This window comes from Talpa europaea (assembly GCF_964194135.1).
Source record: "Talpa europaea genome assembly, chromosome: 13".
NCBI lineage: Eukaryota > Metazoa > Chordata > Mammalia > Eulipotyphla > Talpidae > Talpa > Talpa europaea.
Window position 1 is genome coordinate 71471325 of NC_140080.1, and position 20229 is coordinate 71491553.

The window sequence follows — 20229 nt, forward strand, 5'->3', positions numbered from 1 at the left end:
CACAGCTGTGAGCTCTGAAGGTGTGTGGTTTTCAGCTGTCACTGCTGGGGCTTTTGGATGGCCATTATTGCTGTTTTGCTTATTTGTACAAATGCTTCCTAAAACAGCAAAATAGGATTCTGCAGTAGTGACCCAGTATCTGCAGACTGTGTGATGTTGCCATTTCACCCAATTTGTTTGGTTCTGAATGATGCAGGATTCTTAATCATTAGCATCTTGGCTTTGCTGGGTGTTTTTGGCAGACTGGCTCTCCAGCCAGCTCTGTGCTGCGCTCTGTACATCAGGAAACCAGCTCCCTCTGCAGGTGTTTCATCCATAAACAAGCTCCGGCCACGGGCTCCTCTTTCTTTTTACGGAAACCCTTTGGAATTTAACTTTCAGATACAAATACTTGGAGCAGTTGGCAGCTGAGGCTCATGAGAAGGAACTGAGAAGCCGGAGTGTGAGCCGGGGCAGAGCTGACCTCTCCTTGGACCTGACCTCACCAGCAGCCCCTGCCTCCTCTGCCCCTCTGAGCCAAAGCCCGTCTTCTCCAGACTCCCAGGAGGCTCTCAGAGTATCATCATCCTCCCCCGGAACATCTCAGCATCCCCAAGGTGAGTGCTGGTGCTGGCAGAGCAGAGTAACAGCTGATGGGTTAATTACATCAGACTGGCTTCTTCTGGGGGGTGGTAACTATTCTACCTGCAAACCTAGAGGCAAATAAGGTTAAGTTACAGTGTGATTAATCAGTGCTGATACTAAGAAGTTAGATGTCTTCAGACACACTTATATTAAAGCATAATTATTTATAAAGACTGTCAATGCATTATCATTGAAGAGGGGGGAATATTGAAAATAAGACCTACTTGGAATCCTAATCTGAAGTCACAGGCTATTAACTTAGTACTCTATAATTTGGACATTATTTATTTTTTGGAACTGCCCCAAAAAGTGACCACTTTTGAATGTTCTCATCCTAGGGATTGTCCATCTGGTTAAATTAAACTGATGGAGAGTAAAGTCCATCAAAAAAAGCAAAGAAAAATTGGACCTAGTGAAAACAGAAGTTAATATTGAAAAGAAAAAAATTGAAAATGCTAAAGATTACTGGCACGTGGTGTGGGTGTGGATGTGGGTGTAGATGCTTGTGTGCAGACAGACAGGCCCTCCCTGTAGAAATTCCCTATCATCTTTATTTGGTGAAAAGCAATGATATTATACTTTTGCAGCCTTGGAGCATCAGCTATTTTCCTTGCAAATTATGAGTCCATTTTCTTTCACATTAGCTGACAGGATGCTTCTGGGGCACAGGCGCTTAACAAACAATGCATGTTGATTAACCCTGTAGCTAGCACTGTTTGTTTAATCGAGTGTTATGACTTGCAGCCTGATGTAGATTTAGCCATCTGAAGACAACAGAGGCACTAAAACTTGTAACTCTCGGAAGGTTGACTAAATATGGTGTAAAGTTTAATTTAAACAAGGCAGGACTCCATGACCTCAGCAGAACTGGATGTAACGGAACAATCTTGTCTGTGCAATTCTTTGCTGGCTCTCCTAGCCTCAGGAGAGCCTCGGGGCTCATTCTGCAGGAGCAGGCTGGCTCCACCACAGCTTTCCATCACATCCAGTTTTACTCCTGGTCCCTGAGCCGTGGAAGATTGTCCCAGGCAGATGGCTCAGTCACAGATGAGTAATGTCGGTCTTAAAATATTGAGACTCTGAGAATCAGGAAAACAGACTGCTCTTTAACTACTACCCTGTGCTTTCCAAACCAGGCCTGATATCACTGCTTGATCTAAATTGTGGTATTTCCAGAGGCAATATGAAAAATATTCCCCTGCAAAGTTGTGGTTCAGCACTTAATATTGGGATTTTTAACTCTTGGAGTTGTACCTCCTGCACTTTACAGAATGGTTGTCTAAACTGCAAAATACAGAACTAAGACAGAGTTGTCAAGATCTATAAAAATTTCCTGTCCCCAAGTTGTAAAATGTACTTGATGTTTGTGGCAAAAAGAGAAATATTTTATTATATTTGAATATCAAATATTTTGAATATCAATTATTCAAAGTAATTTTTTGCTTATCCCTAATGTTTACATTATCCTAACAGCTAGAGGAAGAAAAAAAAATATAATCACACATCCAGATGTTCTGCACAAAACACCTGGCATTAGATGGTTCAAACATGCCAGGGTTGACCCTCGTTTTCATTCTTTTTCCTTGTGGAATCAGGATAATAATCCACTTCACATTTCTGGGCCCTTCCTCCCAAATGCTGCTGTTTAATACCTTGTTGGCAAATTGAGTTAGTAAGGGAGGTGCTCTTCGCCATATTTTAGTGAGGTTCAAACAGATGGGGAAGATTTGCTCCAGGTCTTGTTGGCACTGCCCCCCAAGTAGACCCCAGTACTTTTTGACTTCCACCCCAGCCATTGAGCAGGCATCCTGTACCACAGAGCCTATGGTGGTGTTTTCGTTAATGCTCACCAGCCCCTTGCTTACCCCCTCCCTGGTACCTACGAAAATTGAGACCTACATTTTAGAATTACATATTTACCCACCCCCAACAAAAAATGAGTATTTGCTCTTGAATTATATACCTTAAGACTACAGCTCACTCTATGGGTTCTTCTATTAAAACTGGATTCTAGACAACTTTTAACAGCAGAAGATATGAAAACATTCAATACTTCTTTACCTTTTCTCTTATAAAATAATCTTAAAAAGAGGGGAGGATGATGGTTTTAAAAAAAAAAAAGGAAAGAAAAACAATGGCCTTACGTGCCATCTAGTGAGATTTTTTAGCCAAAAACCATCCCAGCTAAATCTGCTGTAATTTTTGTATAAATTATGGCACTACCCCCACCATCAAGTCAATGTGTGCTTGAATTATTTTTCCATCTGGCCCTCTTGTGGCTCACAGCAGATGTTTGTGTCCCAATCCTGCCTAGACTTAGTGGTGATGGTCTGAATGTTTTTCCTCTGTGAGAAACTACCAGCCCCAAGTAAGGAACAAACATATACATGTGTTCTCATTTGCACTGTGCTGTAATTAATGGAGACAATCAAACCCAAATTTAGGCAAACATGGAAGGGCCTCTCTTGCCTTCCATTGCTTAAATTATGCTTCCCTTATTTCCACTGAGCCCTAGTGGGATACATCAGAATCTCACTCTCTCTCTCTCTCTAAAAAGTGTATTTTCTATTATTTTAAGGAACTTGTAGGTGACCCTGGAAATAAATTAGCTATTCTCGCTAATCAGAGAAAAAGATAGAGTGTTCCTGTTGGGATGGAATTCTTCGACATGACTCTTAAGAAAGCTGCCTGAGGACTAAAAATACTAATCTGTGTACTGACCAGGGAAGTCACTAAAACAAGGTAACCTATTATCCCAATAGGCATCAGAGACTTTGTTTCATGGAAACAAGGTGGAATAACCTAGCAGTCTGAAAATCAGATGGTGATGGTGTCCCAGCGCTGAACTGCCTTTCCTGGAATCTAGAACCATGACCCTTCCATGCTCCCTGGCTCATACACTGAGGCCTTTCTGAGGTTAGATGGAGATAAATGACCTTTCCCAGTAAAAGGAAACTGCTGTCAAGAGGTAACAAGTGGCTTTCACCCACTAATGTAGCCATGAAAGCACACTAATGGCTAGATTCCTTTTCTGGATTTTGGCTCAGTATTCTCCGTATTGCACACAGAAAATAAAGCTTTAGGGAGACATTTAAAAATTTTACCACACGATGTTAATTTCAGGTCAAGGAAAAACCTGTTTAATACTGATTATTTTTCTACCTAATTGGATTCGTATATTCAAACACCTCTTTGTTTGGCCCTGGAGATAGAAAAGATTGCAGAGATGTTGATGGCCTACACACCAGAATGCCCCTGGAACCATTTACAGAGATTGTTGATATGGTATACTGATAATTTCCCTCACATATCCAAGCATTTATAGTACTGGTAAATAGGGCACTTCTCTAGCCTCCTCATTCTTAAGGCAGGAAATAAGTTACTGTCATATAGTTATATCCTCAAATGTTCAGTTCATTTAAATGAATAATCATGTTTCATGTGGGCATCATTCATCAGCATGGTGACTGTCACTGGTCATTGAGCACCTCTGTCACCTTTTGGGTCTCCTTCAGCTGCAGACATCTTCTAGGTTACCTAATCCATCTGGCAGAAATCGGAAACATCTGGTACGCTATTTCCAGCTGGCACAGTAGCAGTGGAGTATCGTCAGTCACCAGCCTAATGCATGCTGGTTCCCTTGCATAAAGCTTTTGGACACCCCTGGTCCATTGTGTCATGAATTGGCAGGAAACTAGATTCCTTGTGGTTCTGGGATTGGAGCTGCCCCACCTCCCCATCCCTCACCTAACTGTCAATTAGACAAAATCTCTCAGGATCTCTCCCCAACTAGACATTTGCCAAGGCCTTGCCTACTACACCTGCTGTGGACCTTTTTTTAAGAGACTTTTTAAATCATTGCATTTTTATACCTTGCTATTTGTCAGTCTCTAAAAATAGAAGAAAGCAAAACTTTCCCTTTTTCTTTCCATAGAGAAAGGCAGTTGCCTATAATGTGTTTTCTTGTACCATATTTTAAAATAATAGCCTGAGTCCTTTTGGAGTAGAAAAAGTATGACTATAACTTAAATATACTTAAGTAAATACAGGGCATGGAATGGCCTCTGGGGAGGCTGTGGAAGAAGGGTATTATGTGACCAACGTGATAATTTCATAGGCAGCAATTAGGCATCAAAAACTGAAGAATCTGAGACTTTACGCTATTTGTAAGCTAGTGAGTTAGCCTGCCACGGTTTGATGAATGTTGACACAGGTAGAAAACTCAGGAGTCAGGGGAAAATGACCTTATTCCTCATAGCAATACTATCAATTGGAATATGAACAATTATATCATGTCCCCAAATCTGAGTTCCCACAAGTAAATGTGACCCAAGTCTGCACACACCCTGAACTTAAGGACCCCAAATATTTCATAGTGGGCAGAACATGTCTTCCCATGCTTCTGATTCCAGAGGGAGTTAGAATATTGATCACAGTGGACAATAAACCAACCAGTCATTTGCTCCAGAGAGAACCTATCTCTGTCTTCCAAGGCTGTTTTCTATGCACATGTCCTTAGGAAGATAGTCTAAACAAAGGTTATTAAAGCCTACGTTGCAAGACTGCGGACATATGAGAAACCCACAGAGAATGGTTTCCAAGCATTGGATGACAATGTTTTTAAACCAATATTGATAATTAGATATACACCCTGAAAAAGAAAGTATCCATAGCTGCAAAACTCTGTTTAGAGCAGACCCTGGGAGGAACGAGCTTGTCTGCATCTGACCATGCTAACAGGGAATCTGGGAAGACATTAGTGCTTTTCACCCCAGGTTGGAGCATTGGGTACATGCTTCCTGATATACTCATGTCTTCACAGGTAGGGACAATGAGCATTCTCAGTCAGAGTAATACTTGGTGTTTCCAAATTTCCAGAGTCAATGACTGAGACCTGGGAAATGGCAAAGAAAAACTGTTTGCTTCCAGCATCCTTATCTGTGGTAGGACCTGGGTCACCCTGTGCCCTCTCCACCACTCTTCTTTTCCCTCCAGCAGCCCTTGCTTTCCACCCCTCCCTTTCACCAACCAAGCCCCATAAGGTATTTGTACAAAATGATTGAGTGCCTGCAGTATGGCAAGATAATCACATACTGGTTTTCCAGTTCCTAAAAGTATGATTTTTCAGGAGAATCCTTGGGCTCATATCCCTTAGAATGTGTCTCAGCTGCATCTGATCATGGTGTGAGTCTGGGAGTTTCCATTACCTTTTTGTTTTCTTTTTAGATCTAACAACTCTGGATTCCTTGTATTCTCTAGATAATTTCAGATTCCAAGTATTATTTGACATTCATGTCTTCTACATTTTTCATCATTTTTTTCCATCTGACTCTTCAATCTGCCTGTCCCCCCAAGTGTCAGGTCTTCCAAGGTTCCCTAGCAGCCCTCTATTTTCATGATGTACCCTCTGGCTGTACTTTCACATCCCCATCTGTGATTTAATGACCTCCCATGTGCTGCAACTGCCAAGTGTTCATCTCCAACCTTGACTTTTTTGAGCTCAGTTTTGTGGATCCAGCCTCTTTAGATATCACCATGAGACACTTCATACTTAATGGGTGTTAGTCAGGGGCTTTCAGATGGACGATAGCACTCATCTCTCACCTATAAAACCCTTCCCCAAATCTGCTCACCTTCTATTTCTTGTCGGGTAACCCCTCCCCCCCCCACATCTGTTGTATAAAGTTAAGTTCTTCGCTGTCATTCAAGACTCTTGGTTACTGTCACAACCAGCACCCACATGTTATGCTCCATTCCCACCAAACCACTCCCCAGTACCTGAAAGATGTCACATTCTCTTGGGTGTGCCTATGTGTTTGAGTGCTCCCTTCCATTGGGTGTACTCCCTTTCATTGGGTGCCCACTGGACTTATCCCCCTAGTTGAAGCATCTTCTCTTCCCGGCAGGCTGTTTGAATTTCTCTTTTGATTGCCTCTTATATCTTGTGCATAACTAAAATACAGGGTTTATGTTTGTATGTAATAAATAGTCCCCCTTACTCATTTCTGTGATTCTCAAAGGAGGACCCCTGCCAGTGCTCACCTTTTTCATCTGTCAATGCTTGCAGCAGAATAGGCACTCAGTAAATGTTCTGTGAGTTATAAATGAGAAAACTACTTGGGGAAAAAAAAAGACACATTGATCTATAGAGACAGCTATTTCCCCTGTGCCCAGGCCATGATAGAGAGTACATCTTTCACCCTACAGATTACTCTGCAAATACTAAAGAAATGATGGTAGCCAATGTAAAGAGAGGGCTTTTGTAGAGAGTTGCCATATTAGGCCATTTCTTTCTCAGGATCTAAATGCTAAAAGACTTAGAGGTTGATTCTTGACTAATTGATAGTCAAGATATTTATTCACCCACATTTAAAACTACTCAGAATTTTAAGTGAATTATTCCATTTCCTTCTGAATGAGTTTGCTAACAAGTACAATAAATTGAGTTACTGGCCAAATGAATAGCCATATCTATCAGTGACTAGTAAGTGAGGAGGGGGCAACTTTTGGAGATAAAAATTTAAAAGTGGCATTTCTAATCACACCCCAATCACTAGATAGCTGGTTCTTTTTGGTAATAATCAGATTCAATTGAAAGGAAACACTATTGTTTTCTTTAAATACTGGTTGTATTGACCTTATATTATCTCTTGGTTATGACTTAGACCACTTTAGCCTGAAAAATATCTTAGGGAAGATTTTTTCATGTCTGACTTCTTTGTTCGTAGCACATAGACTGTCACATGTGAGGTCTCAATAAGAATTTATGAAATGAATGAGTTTTGTTACTAATCACCCACAACATCAAATTAAAAGTAACTACATCATGCTAAGCCTGCTTGGTGTTATTAATCAGGACTACCCTTTCTAGTGCTAGTGTAGCCTTCCAAAATAGCAGATTTTGTCTTGAAGTCGATGATACTTCTGTCTGGGATTTGACAAGAGCTAGAGGTGCTGTTGAAATGCACCGCCAGTTTATAATTAGACAATGTCCTCATCCTTGAGGAAAGACTTGTCTTCCTGTTCACTGTTGTAAGAAAATGGGCATGTGGCTCCACCTGTCCTCCTGGCCATGAAGGGCAGCCAGGTATTGTAGTCAGTCCTTTTTGATACTGTCAGAATCAAGAAAGACCTGTCTAGATGAGTTTAGAAGAGAAACTTAATGAGGCTCAAAGGAAGTCTTCATATTGATGGTTAATGTTTGGGTTCATGTGGCTCAAGTTCAAGATAATATAGGGCAATAAATGATACAATAATCTTGAGTTAAGTTTCACTTTCTGTGTATAGTGTGAAATATAATCTATATGTTAACCAATATTAGGCTGATTAGACCCCAAGCCGGCTTTTTTTTTCTACTCTATAATAGTGCAGTGGAGTTTTATATGTATTGAACCAAATGAAATTACTAAGAAGCATAATCTTCAGGGCGAAAAAAGATGGAGTGGAAATTACAGTGTACACAGTTCTTGTAATCCTGTGCAGTGTTCAACTTGGGTCTGTGTCCCTGTGTGAGCAAGGTATGAGAACTTGAGCCGTTCCTGATCCCCATGTGCTTGTAGAAGAATGTCTTGCTGCATCAAATGTGATTTTAGAGTTTAAGTGTTTGTATTTATGTTGTCCCATGACTCCTAGTCTGCTATTTCTTACAACATTTCACAGAAGATACAGGAAAACCTTAATTGATGGAACTCTTAAGAGTGGGTAGGGGATCTATAAAATAGCATCTTCTAAAGGGACTTTTGAAGGTAATTTGGGGGATATATGATTTTCATCTTAAGAACTTGCTTAAGCCCAAATCTATTTGGAAAATACAGCTCTGAATTTTTTTCTTCTGGTATTTTATAGTTTTGTTTTTTTTAATTGAAGTAACATTGCATTATAACATTAGAGGCCAATTTATGGTGAATAGACTTGGACTTTTAGTGGTGAACATAATGTAGCATATACAGATGTTGATTCATAGCTCTGAATTTTTAGGACAAAGTCATGTTTAATTTTGAAACCATGCAAATCCATTAGATGATGAATAAGTATTTTTCAGGTGATAGGTATTTTTTTTTAAAGCTTGGGTAAGCTAAGTGTGTGTCTATCCTAATGAAATGGTTCCATAAGTCAGTGATTCCCAACCAGGGGTGATTCCTAGGGGACATTTGGCAGTGTCTGGAGACATGTAAGGGTGTCACATGAAGAGAAGATACTATCAAGCCTCTGTGGGTAGGAGCCAGTGTACCGCTAGCATGCTGCAGTGCCTGGGTCAGTCTCTTCTCCTCCCCCAATAAGGAATTGTCCAACCTCAAATATTCTTAGTATGGAGGCTGAGAAACACTGCTCTGGAGTGAAGCTGAGCGAGCAGCTTAGCAAGAACTGGCTCAACACCAAAGGCAAAGTCTTTAGAATTTTCAAAGTTGTGAGTTTTTTCTCTTGGGACCTTTTTCACATTTATGTGATTAAGCCACAAGTTTAAAGTTGATGGTGTTAGTTATGAGCTCTAAACTGGGGAGGTCTTTGGAATCTACACAGTTTGGAGGGATTATTATAGAACTGGCTGGCTCTGCCTTTATTTCGTAAGTCCTGCCAGAAAGCCAAGCCCTGGCCAAGTCATTGAACCCCCCCATCACAGATTGAAATCGATCGAAGCCACCCAAAGACTTAATAAGTTCAGATCTTTCTACCAGCAATTTATCTCTTCAAAGAAAAATTGCATGACAAGAGATTCCAATTGGATACTGTGGACTCAGCTGTTGGGAGACTGATGAAAACAGAATTGGAGTGTTTCATGCCCACAGTATGTTTTGTTTGGGGCTTTGGGGGGATGATTATATACTTTTCCACCAAACAATATAACATCACGATTTACAGCCCAAGCTTTTCAGTCGGGCTAATAGATTCAGCCCCCAGCTCTGTTAGTATTTGCTCTACTTGTCAGTGAGGTTCTGGTGGGAGTAGCCTGGTGAGTCTTCAGAGTGCAGGATGGCTGTCAGCAAAGGAACTATTTGCAAAGGTGTGGAGAGGGAATGGGGCTATCAGAGGCAGGGGGAGCCCCCCCCCCCCCCCCGGACACTAGCAACAGTCAGTGAGAAACTGTTAACACTCCCTGCACCTCCAGACCTGGGGGATCCTGGCAAAGGGCTAGGACTTGATGAAAGCTGTAGCCTGGGAGAGCCCGGGGGACAGAAACAGAGGCCTTACAACTTCCCCAAACTGTGGCTGCAGGAGAAAAGGGCAGGGACACAAATACTCCCACCAGGAGCCCACCCAGCTGGGAGAAGAGAGAATGCAGACCCAGCAATTGCTCTTAGAGAAATCAGCCTCCCAGGGCACAAACTAAAGAATGTGTCTGGGGGAGCAGCCCAGAGTAGCCAACCTGCTGTGTGGCCCTGGAGAAGTTCCTTAGCCTCTCTGAAAATGTGTCCTCGTGTCTCATGTGGAGCATTCAGCTTCACAATGTTGGTGTGAGAACTGAAGAGAGTGATGTGTATATGCCCTGGGACTGCACTTTGTGCAGGAGCTCAATAGATAGTAACTTGTTTTTTTGCTTCACTTAAGGACAAGCAGGCCTGATGACTGGTGAGATTTTGAAGACCAGATAGGGAGTTGCTACTGGGCTTTTGGAGGGACGAAGAACTTGCTGGTGTGAGTGGATGTCTGCCCTGCCTGACTTGGCACTGGGGGCAGGCTGGCGGAAACCCTCAAGGCCTGCTCTTTCCTGAGCTCTCTCACAGCCTGGGGGATCTGCAGGGGAAAGCAGGAGTCGCTCTCTCCAGCTGACTCGGCTTCCTTTTACACTCCCTCAACAAATCACCTCTCTGTTCCCCTTTCCCTGTGGTTCTCATGTTGATAGGTCCCTTTTGGGCTCCCCCACTCCTCTGTCCTACAATCCTGTTTCCTCTGGCTAAAGGATTCCCTTGAGCAACCATGTTCTGGTTGTGGGTCCTTCCCCACTGAATGGGATGACCTGGTTCCTGGTCACTTCCTCCTGAATATATCATGGGCCTCTCCCTTTTATTCCTTCCCTATCACCTAACTATCCATTGCAGTATATTCTTACACAGTTTAATTTTGATTTTTTTCTCCTCCCTTCTACTGTCCCCCTCCAACCTTAAACTTCAGTGTAAGGCCCTCTGAATCAGGTCAATGCAGATTCCAGCCAAATACATTTTTCTGGCCTTTGCTAAGTGCGGTTGGCAATGTCAAGATCCCATCAGTCTGCTCCCAGGACGTGGTCCAGGAAGACAGATCCCAGATTTGAATGCCTTTTTTGTTGCCAGGCATTTCTCTCCATGTCCTCTTCTTATTTCCAAACTCACTCCTACCTTGGGGAGAAGGGCCACGGAGGCACCTGGCCAAGTCATTCTTGCTGCTTCTCCCCTGCCTCCAGTTCCCCTTTCCAGCTCCTGGGGTGTGGTCAGGTCTCAGAGTCCTACCTCTGGGCAAGGTGACTGGCAAGCCAGGTGGGTGGTTATGGACAGGGGCAGGGGCCCTGGCAGCTGCTGACTTGTGGGTTTGGTTTATCACAGTCACACTGAGCCAGCCTCAAAGATGCGCCTGCCGAGTCTTTCTAGGCATGTGCTTGAGTTGAGAGTTCCTGCCCTCACCGTTTCCTCCCCTCCTTGGCTTTCTGAAGTCAGTAGAACCTTCTCCATGGGGAAGGCTGTGGGGATTTAATAGACAGTTCATGTGCTATGCTTAGGAAGAACCCTCATGGGAAGCCACCAGCCCTGCCACCCCTGCTCCCCTCCAGTGTTAACACAGCACCTCCCCCAGGGACTCTCTGGGATGGAGACTTCCTCCTATTCTCTAGAACCTCAACCCTTCACTCCCCTGTTCTCTCAGGATCACTGTTCATTTTCTTCTCTTGAGCCCCTCTACCTGGCACCTAGCTCTTCCTCAGTCTCTTTTCCTGCAGGGTTTGCTTCCTGGATTGTTTACACCACACCAACTAGGAGCCTCAACCCTCACTGCCAGCCCTGCCTCCCCCAAGTTGTCCCAGCAGGAATCGGGGTTTGTCTGTGACATAGGTATAGGCAGAGGCCACTTGGCCTCTCCAGGGGAAGCAACTGTCACTCTCCTCGGGGTAAAGTCCCAGGTCCTTCCCTTATCAGCCATGTGGTCTTAGCTCCTGATGCCACTTTTATTTCCTCTCTTATGCCATGTGCTCCAGATCTCTGCATGTACTTTGCCTTCTGCCCAGAAGGTTCTCAGCCACATTTCCCTCTTCTAACTCCTTTTCCTCTGGGAATCACTTGTTATTTTGGCACAGAGAATTGTATCCCCTCCCAGGCTTGTTGAAGACCCCTGGCGTGGCCTCCCAGGGCACAGGCAAGCCCACAGGACAGCCACCAGGTTTATACATTTCTCACATAGCATCTGGTGGGGGCTGAGGGGCTGGGTTTCCATGCCTCTGGAGGGGGACGCCCGCTCACCTTTGCCTTGCAGAGGCTCTGCAGGAGGTGTCATATCCCGCGCCCTTGTGACCAGCACTGCCAGAACAGGGTCCGGCTCAAGCATCAATGTGTCTCTATAGACAGCCTTGTTGGGTCAGAGAAAGACACAGTAATTACCAAGACTAGCCACGGAGGAAGTGGTGAGCAATTTGTTCCTGTGTTGACAAATGTCTTTGCTCCCTTTAGAATTTTTCCTGAAGACTCGCACTTCCTATTTCCTGGGGACATAGCAAGGGGAACTACACTTTTTCCTCATGTCTGCCCAGAGGGAAGCAGACCATGGTTTGGGGCAGCGACTCAAAAGGAATGGTTGTGTAGGGAGGGGAGTGTTGGTTGTGGTAGGTGTTGACAAGGGGGTGGTCCTGATGACAACAATGGAAAAGAGAAGCAGAAATGTTCTGGAACTGAGCATGGAGTCCCAGGACCATCCTGGGTGTCGGTGAGAACTCTGAGCAGATGCTGGCACTGGACCATGCTGAAGCTCTTGGACATGAGGGAGGGGGCCAAGGTTTCGACCCGGAGGAGTCTTTGCCCTGGTCCTTCATGGTTTGATTAATTGAGCTGTAGAGGGTTCTGCCATGCCTCCTGGCTGCCTCTTCCAGGACTCTTTGTTATCCAGTGTACTCACTGGGTTGTCAGGCCACATCCCACAATGACCCCCCACCCCCAACTTTGATGGGTTTTTATGTCCTGTGTTCCTGTCCAAGTGGCGGGGCCTCTGAAAGCTGGGAGGTGTGTCAGGGCACTGGCACATGTCGCCTGGTGTGTGCACTGCAGGGATGCTTGGGAATGAGCAGCTTTGTGTATTGGCCCTCATCACCCTTGTCGCTCTGCTTGACTTGAATGTGTGTGAGTTTTATTCAGTTTGTCCTCCACCATTAGCACGGTGTCATGCGCTTCAGATTTACAGCCTGACTTCCATGTGGACACTGAATCACAGGATCTGGTCAGGAGGTAGTTTTAGGGACCACTTCCTTCCCGACAGTAATGAGAAAGAGAACCCACCCCAATGGCTGGATCACATGCTTAAAAAACGCTATGACATCAGGCCCTAACCTATGGGGATGGAATTGCACTGTTTATTCCCACGTGTAAGTGGCTTTCTAGCGCTTGTTCATTGCCACACCTGTCCAGACAGCCACTGGCTAATCAGAGGCCACATTGCTGCTTAAGTCAAAGGAATCCCGACATTGGAGTGTGTGTAGACTAGCGTCAAACAACCATCAAATCACTTTGCCCAGAGTCCTAGGATTTGAGTGGACACAGGCTTATGGCAACCACCTGCCCACATTTCCCTGTCAGTGATAAAGCCACACAGAGGCACCCTTGCCAGTTTTCGCCATGTGCTTACCAATTAAAACTTAAATGCATGCCACATGCTGGGCTGTTGCAAACACATTTTTGTTTTGATGTGGCTATTCTGAAGTAAATGTGTGCAAGAACATATGCTTTCCGTCAACCAAATGATGACACTGCTATTGCTGAAACTGTGCTTTTACATTGCTTGTAAGATGGATGGGGTTTTATATCTCCTTGCTAAATACTCTATTATCAGATGAAAAAGAAATCACCATAAAAATTCCTTCACCACCAAGAGAATTTTTCTCAAGAGGCCTGTTTGCTCCTTCCTTGCCTTTACCCAGTTCCATGTTCACTTTTAAGGAAAGGCACCTGACACGCCCATTCTTAGGCTCATGGGCTCACCATGGCCTTTGGTTTCTTCCTGCTACAGCCGGCCAGTATGTCTCTGCTAGAAACTTTGCCCTCATATCTCTAGTTCCTAAAACTGTCACTCTTTGGAACAGCCAGTAGACAGCAGAGGCCCTGAGTAGGAAGCACATTGCTTACTAGGCTGGAATTCCCAGAACATGTACAATATGTCATCCAGCTAAGGGCCAGTGGTGGGGCCAAGACCTCCATTCTCTCTGCCCAATCCCTACCTAATGGGCGCTTGAGGGCATTCCTGTGGAGGAACATTTCCTCCTGGTGATGCTTACAAGTCATCCAAAGACAGAAGGATAGGCTGACATTTCGTCCCCCCCATACCCTTCCTTTCTCTGTTCTTCCCCTGTCCCTGAGTCATTGTTAGAGGACAGCAGCCTGAGAGCAGACAAGGGAAATGGTTACAGGATCCAGTGAGTCCTGGCAGAATGATGACTTGCTGAAACGCTGAGGGCAACCTGGGCCCCTGTCCAGTGAGGCCTGAGCTTTCCTCTCTCCTAGTAATGCACCTGGCCTGACAGGGATCTGTTCAGCACACACTGTCACAGCTGTTCCTGCTCACTTGAGCAGGCAGATACCCCCAGAGAGAAAGCCCCTCATCTAGCTAGTGCTGGAGGGGTCTGGATTGCTCCCTTAGACTTCCTGCCACGTGCAGATCCAGCCTCATTTTCAATATTGTTTTGAGGAGTGTGGGTCTAAGGCTCAAGTATATTTTCTTGGGGTTCACTGCCAGGCTTCCAGCAATGTGGCTTTGCCCAAACTGAGTGTCAGACCCTCAGGAGTGACCGCCCTCCTCTAAGCTTCACTTGCAGAGTTAGTTCAGAATTGTTTACATTCCTAATCACTTAGCAACCCAGACACAGCTTACAGCTGAGAGTTTGCTCAGCAAAAACATGCAAAACCAGACTTCCCATATGCCTGCCCCACACATGGTGATGACACATGTGGGAGTGTGAGCATTTTACCTGCTCTAAGCATCAAATCTCCATTCTTGAGAGGTTTGCAGATAATTCTGTGTCCATGAGAGATTCTCCCAAGTAGTTTTCAAAATTGTGGGCTTACTTCACCTTAAAAGCAAACCTAATTCAAGCAAAGGGTAAGGAGCCTCATTGGTGTCACCACTGAGGAAACATGAGGCTGTTACTTGCTTAACAGCTTGATTCACCGGGGAATGTTTTCTCTTTCCCTGAAGAGGTAAAGGATCATGTATTCATTTTCTCTTGGTACATATCAAATTACCACAAACATAGCCATTCATGTCAGCATCTATTATCTCGTTTTCATGGGTCAGAAGTCCAGCATGGCTCTACTGGGTTCTTGGCCCTGGTATCACAAGGTCACCCTCAAGGTTGTGGGTGGCTAGGTTCTTCCTATGAGACCCTGCGAGGAATCCACCTCCACATTCACTGAGGGTGCTGGCAGAATTATTTCTTGGGCTTCCAGGACTGTTCCTTGACTGTTCCAGAACTGTGCCTATCCCTTGTTGACAGTCTATCAGGAGTTCTTCTCGGCTTCTAGAGACCACCCACATTTCTCATCAAATGGTCTTTCTGCCTCCTACTCCCCATTCCCGCCTAGTCTTTGTTTTCCCTATTCATACAGCAGTTCTTATGTATCTTGAATCATCTCCACAAGGAAGGTGAAATGTGCATCTGGAAAGAGATTTGAGTATACATTTAAGAGGGGGAGTGATGGTTTTCATTCACAGGACAAAAGGGCACCAATTCCACCTTCCTGCCATTTTCAGTCCATCAGCAAGCCCCATTGATTCTACCTCCAATATTTATCTCGCATCTTGCAGCTCCTCTCCATCTTCATTGCCACCACCCCTTTCCAGTGATACTGTTTTCTTGATTTCATCATATTTCTTTTCTTTAACATTTCTTACAAGACTGGCTTAGGGGGTAATGAATTCCTTTAGCCTTTCTTTGGGAAATTCTTATCTCCCCTTCAGTTCTGTATGTTAGTTAACCTTGCCAGGTATAGACTTCTTGGTTGGAAGTGTCTTCATTTCTGCTCTTTGAATATACTATCCCATTTTCTTCTGACCTCTAAAATTTTTTGTCTTGTTTGAAAAGTCTGCAGAGAGCAGACTTAATGGTTTTCCCTTATACATGACACACTTTTTTTTTTGCTTATGTTTTTAAGGTTCTCTTTAACTTTTGTTGTTTTAATTACAGTGTATCTTGGCATGCCTCTCTTGGGTTCCTCTTATTTGAATCTCTTTGGCTTCTTATACCTTGATGTCTGTGTCCTCCCCAGATTGGGGAACTTTTGGCCATTATTTTCACAAATAATTTTTCTAACCCTCCCTCCCTCCTATAATGCAAATACTCTTCCTCTTGATATTGTCCCAGAGTTCACGCAAGGCATCTTCACTCATTCTAATTTTTTCATTTTGCTTCTCTGTCTGGGTGAGTTATTATAGCTCACTTTCCTACTCCTCTGCTTCATTCAATCTACTGTTTGACCCTTCTATTGCACCTTCAGCTCTGTCTTTGTAGTCTCAGGTCTATAACTTCTGTTTAGATCTTTCAAAAATATTCTGGCTTTCTATTCTTCCAAGTTCATTGAGCATCTGTAAAACCATAATTTTAAATTCTTTGTCAGGTAGTTTGCTTATCTCCATTTCTTCAAGGTCTTTTTCTGGGGCTTTATCTTGCTGTTTTGTTTGGGTCATGTTCCTCTGTCTCCCCATTCCATTTGATCCTCTCTGTTTTTCTCTATGTATTAACCAATATTACTGCCTCACAAGGATTGGTGTTGTGCAGGTGATTTCCCATGATGTTCAGGAGTGCAGTCCCCTCTGAAGACTGAGGTGCTCAAGGTGTGTTCCCTGTGAAGCATCCACACACCTTCTGTGTCAGGGAAGCCCAGTGCATGGGGTGGATAGAGGTCTGGCACCTAGTGGCTGAGGGCCCACCATGGAACTGAGATATGTTTCTCAAGTACAGAGCTGTGATGTGCTGCTATGTCACAGGTGTGGGCAGATTGCCTAGTGGGGCTCCTCCACAGACTTTAGTGGACTGGAGGAGGAGGTGACAAAATGGTACCCAGAGACAATGACATTAGAAAAGTTGCAAGAAGCTGCCAGTGTGGTACCTGCCAGTGTTTTTGATTTGAGGATTGTCCCTAAACCTTCTTGCCTCAGGTAGATATTGTTCAGATGATAGGTGGAGAATTCTTTCACCTATGATTTGGACATGTTTGCACCAGTGTTACTGTGCTGAGTCCCGGGGCAGGTGAGTCATGTGTGTGCCCTTAAGGGTCCTTCCCTGTTGACCCTTGATTCTCTTGGACCTTTCTCACTGGTGCTCCAGAGACTCACTGCTGAGCTGGATCAAGGGTTTGGGGAACTTAATATAAGACATACCTCTCTCCCTCCTCCTCAGAGAAAAGCCCACCACACCTTCAGAACCCTCCCAACTATGAATCCTTGTGCCTGGAACGGGGTTTCTTTCTTGGGAGAGCATCTCTCTCCTGTCAATTTCAGTGCTTTTCTTTTACCCTTTGTTGTGAAAGCTCTGTTTATCTGGCTTTCTTTCTTTTCCATGTAAATTATTTCATATGTGATTTAATATGTGTGTGGGCGGAGGTGACTTCAGGTTCTTCGTACACCACCATCTTTTTTTTTTTTTTTTAAGATTTACTTATTTATACAAGAACCTGGGTACAGGCCAGATGCGCAGGAGGGTGAGAGGATTCACCAGAGACAGAGTGGGGAACAGAACAGGCAGACTGATGAAATACACCACTGCGGGGAGCAGCCCCCTACACCACCATCTTGACCCAGAACTCTTCCCCTGCATCTTAAAGCCAGGACTGATACACCAAATCCTCCCCCAGCTTCTAATCTCTCTCCATTTCTGCTGCTTCCTTTTTTGCAGCTAATCAGAAGACTCTCTGATTTAAAACGCTCACAGGTTGGCTTATGCCTACCTCAATAATCTCTTTACCTTAAGGTCAACTGACTTGAGACTTAATGTCAGCTGCACAATCCCTTCCCAGCAGGGCCCACACTGATTGAGTAGCCAAGGGACAGGACTCTTGGGGACCATGTGTTGAATTCTTCCTACCTCTGTAGATAATACAGAGAAATCTACCTCATGTCCATGTTCATACCTAACCTAACATTTTCAAGAAGATCCTCTTGTGACTGTAACCTCCACTGTTGTTCCCATCAGTGAGTGCCGGGGATCCTGTTCCCGAACCGGAGGCAGAACCAGAACCAGAGGCAGAGGTGGGGCAGGTTGCTGATGAGGCCAGCCAGGAAATAGCCCCTGCCCACCTGGGGACAGAGAGCGGAGTGGAGCAGGCCCTGGAGCACGAGCCAGAAGAGCGAGCCTCCCTCAGTGAGAAAGAGAGACAGAACGAGGAGGTGAACGAGAGGGACAACTGCTCCGCCTCCAGCATCTCATCCTCCAGCAGCACCTTAGAGAGGGAGGAGAAGGAGGACAAGCTCTCCAGGGACAGGGGAAATGGTAATAAAGTCCCTTTTCTCAATAATCACATTCCAGAGGATCCCACGACAGGGACCTGGTTTGCTTGCTTCTGAGATGACCTGTCGGGTCAGCTCATTCGCTGGCCTACATGTGGAGGTGAAGAATGTGGTCACATAGTCGGTCAGCTGGCCTCTTCCCACATCATGGAATGGTGCCCCCACCACCGTCTGGCAGGCTGTTACACCATTACTTCCACAAATGGGAAGAAAGCACCTGGATAATCAGGGCAACAGATGAATTTTCCTGAGGCATAAACCCTAAAAGGGAGATTCCTCATTTCCTTCTAATTGGTAGCAGTAGGTGTAGCTTTTATTTGATTTAAATTAAGATGTGTCATGTTGCTATCTACTCCCTTGGAATTGTTCTTTGAGGGAAATGTGTTAAGCCATTATGACTAAGTATTTCAGACCAGAGACAATTTGTCCAAATGAATTGAATGAGTCCTTCCAGAAAGTGCTTCCTTCCTGTGTGGGGGGGTCAATTTGGTGTACTACACGGGAATAGACACAATGCAAACAATGTCCTACCATGTCCCCGACCACTCTTTTTTTTTTTTGGTACCAAGTGTGTGCTTCTCCTTACAGAATGCCATCTTTTTTGGTATTATACCTGATACTCATTTAGTTCACTTTCATAATAGTGACTGTATGATTAGGGGCCAAAAAGAGTTTTAATTCTTACCAGGGATTGGGGAGGGTGCCACAGAGAATTTTGTGATTGATTCATATAATTTTGTAAATGATTCATATAATCATTTATTGTGATTCATATATGATCCATGGGGGATGATTTTCCTTCCCATGACTATGTGCAACCAGGGTGGCAGGGAGCAGGAACCCCCTCTCCCCAGTGAGGGCTTTCCTGTGAGCCAACCTTCATTAAGCTACAGTGACACACACTCAAGGAACTTACAACTTGGTCCCAAAGGGCAGCATGAAGTCACCACAAGGACCTGCAGACCAGTGGCATCTACACATGGCTCATTAGTTCACAGGTTGAGAACTTTGTCTCTAAGTTGAGAGTGGATGGATGGATGGATGAATGAATGAAATTAACAACATCCGTGAGAACTGTCAGTCAATGGCTTAGCCAAAAATAGTTGCTATTTCAGTTTTTACCAGTTAGAATATTGCTAATCACTATGATACCATTAAAAAGGAGGACTGAAAGACTATTAATTTACATCTTTGGAATTATTGCATCAAAAATCTTTTGTCCAGTTGGTTGAGGATACATGTGTTAAGAGGTATTGCATATATTGATACTTAATTTCTTTGAAAGTCAGATTAGTCTCCTAAATTCTTTATTATTCACATTGAATATAATTATGATCCCATTTCAGGGTGTCTTGGGTAAGTCTTCTTGATCAGTTTGGCCTAAAATTATGTTTTATCTGTTATGAATAACTTTGCTATTTGTCAGAACTATGTGTAGCAGGCCTGAAACATAACAAAATAGAAAAAAAAAAGCAAAGAAATAGAACTTTCTTGGATCAGATTGTCCAATAGTCTTCCAAATAAGGACAACTCTCCAAAAATGGAGACTGTTCCTGGTGAAAAACCAGGATGCACTCTCAAAAGTTGGTGGTGTCCAGGTGTGTAGACTTGGGAATTAGGGCTCTGCTGTGGTTTTTCAGCTTCATTCTGGTGCTATTAAAAGAGCTGATTGTATTTATTTGCTTTAGCTTATTGGTTCTTGAAAATCCCATTGCTCATAGGCACCATAGCAGCTGTGGAGTCAGGGCAGCTATGTCCCAACTCTTGCTTTTCACAATGTTCTCAATTAAGTCACAGAGGCAACTGAAATGATCCCCAATCATATTTCTAATGTTTGTATCTATTAATTGAGAATGACTTTGTAGGATGCAAAAAGGAGTCAACTTATCTGGGTGTGTGGTATTTGTTTTCTTTGCTTTGTGTGTTCTGTTCTATGGCATT

The 20229-nt window shown here is 44.1% G+C and overlaps 1 protein-coding gene across 6 annotated transcripts in view; it reads left to right on the forward strand.

The window, feature by feature from the left end:
• FHOD3 (formin homology 2 domain containing 3) overlaps window positions 1-20229 on the forward strand; it is a gene marked incomplete at both ends in the record, with an annotated part of 417341 nt that overhangs the window by 345831 nt on the left and 51281 nt on the right. For all 6 annotated transcript variants that reach the window (XM_084252166.1, XM_084252168.1, XM_084252167.1 and 3 more), the window contains 2 exons: window positions 382-596; window positions 17975-18271. In XM_084252166.1, coding sequence (XP_084108292.1) covers window positions 382-596; window positions 17975-18271 — 512 coding nt within the window. The remainder of the gene's footprint in view (window positions 1-381; window positions 597-17974; window positions 18272-20229) is intronic.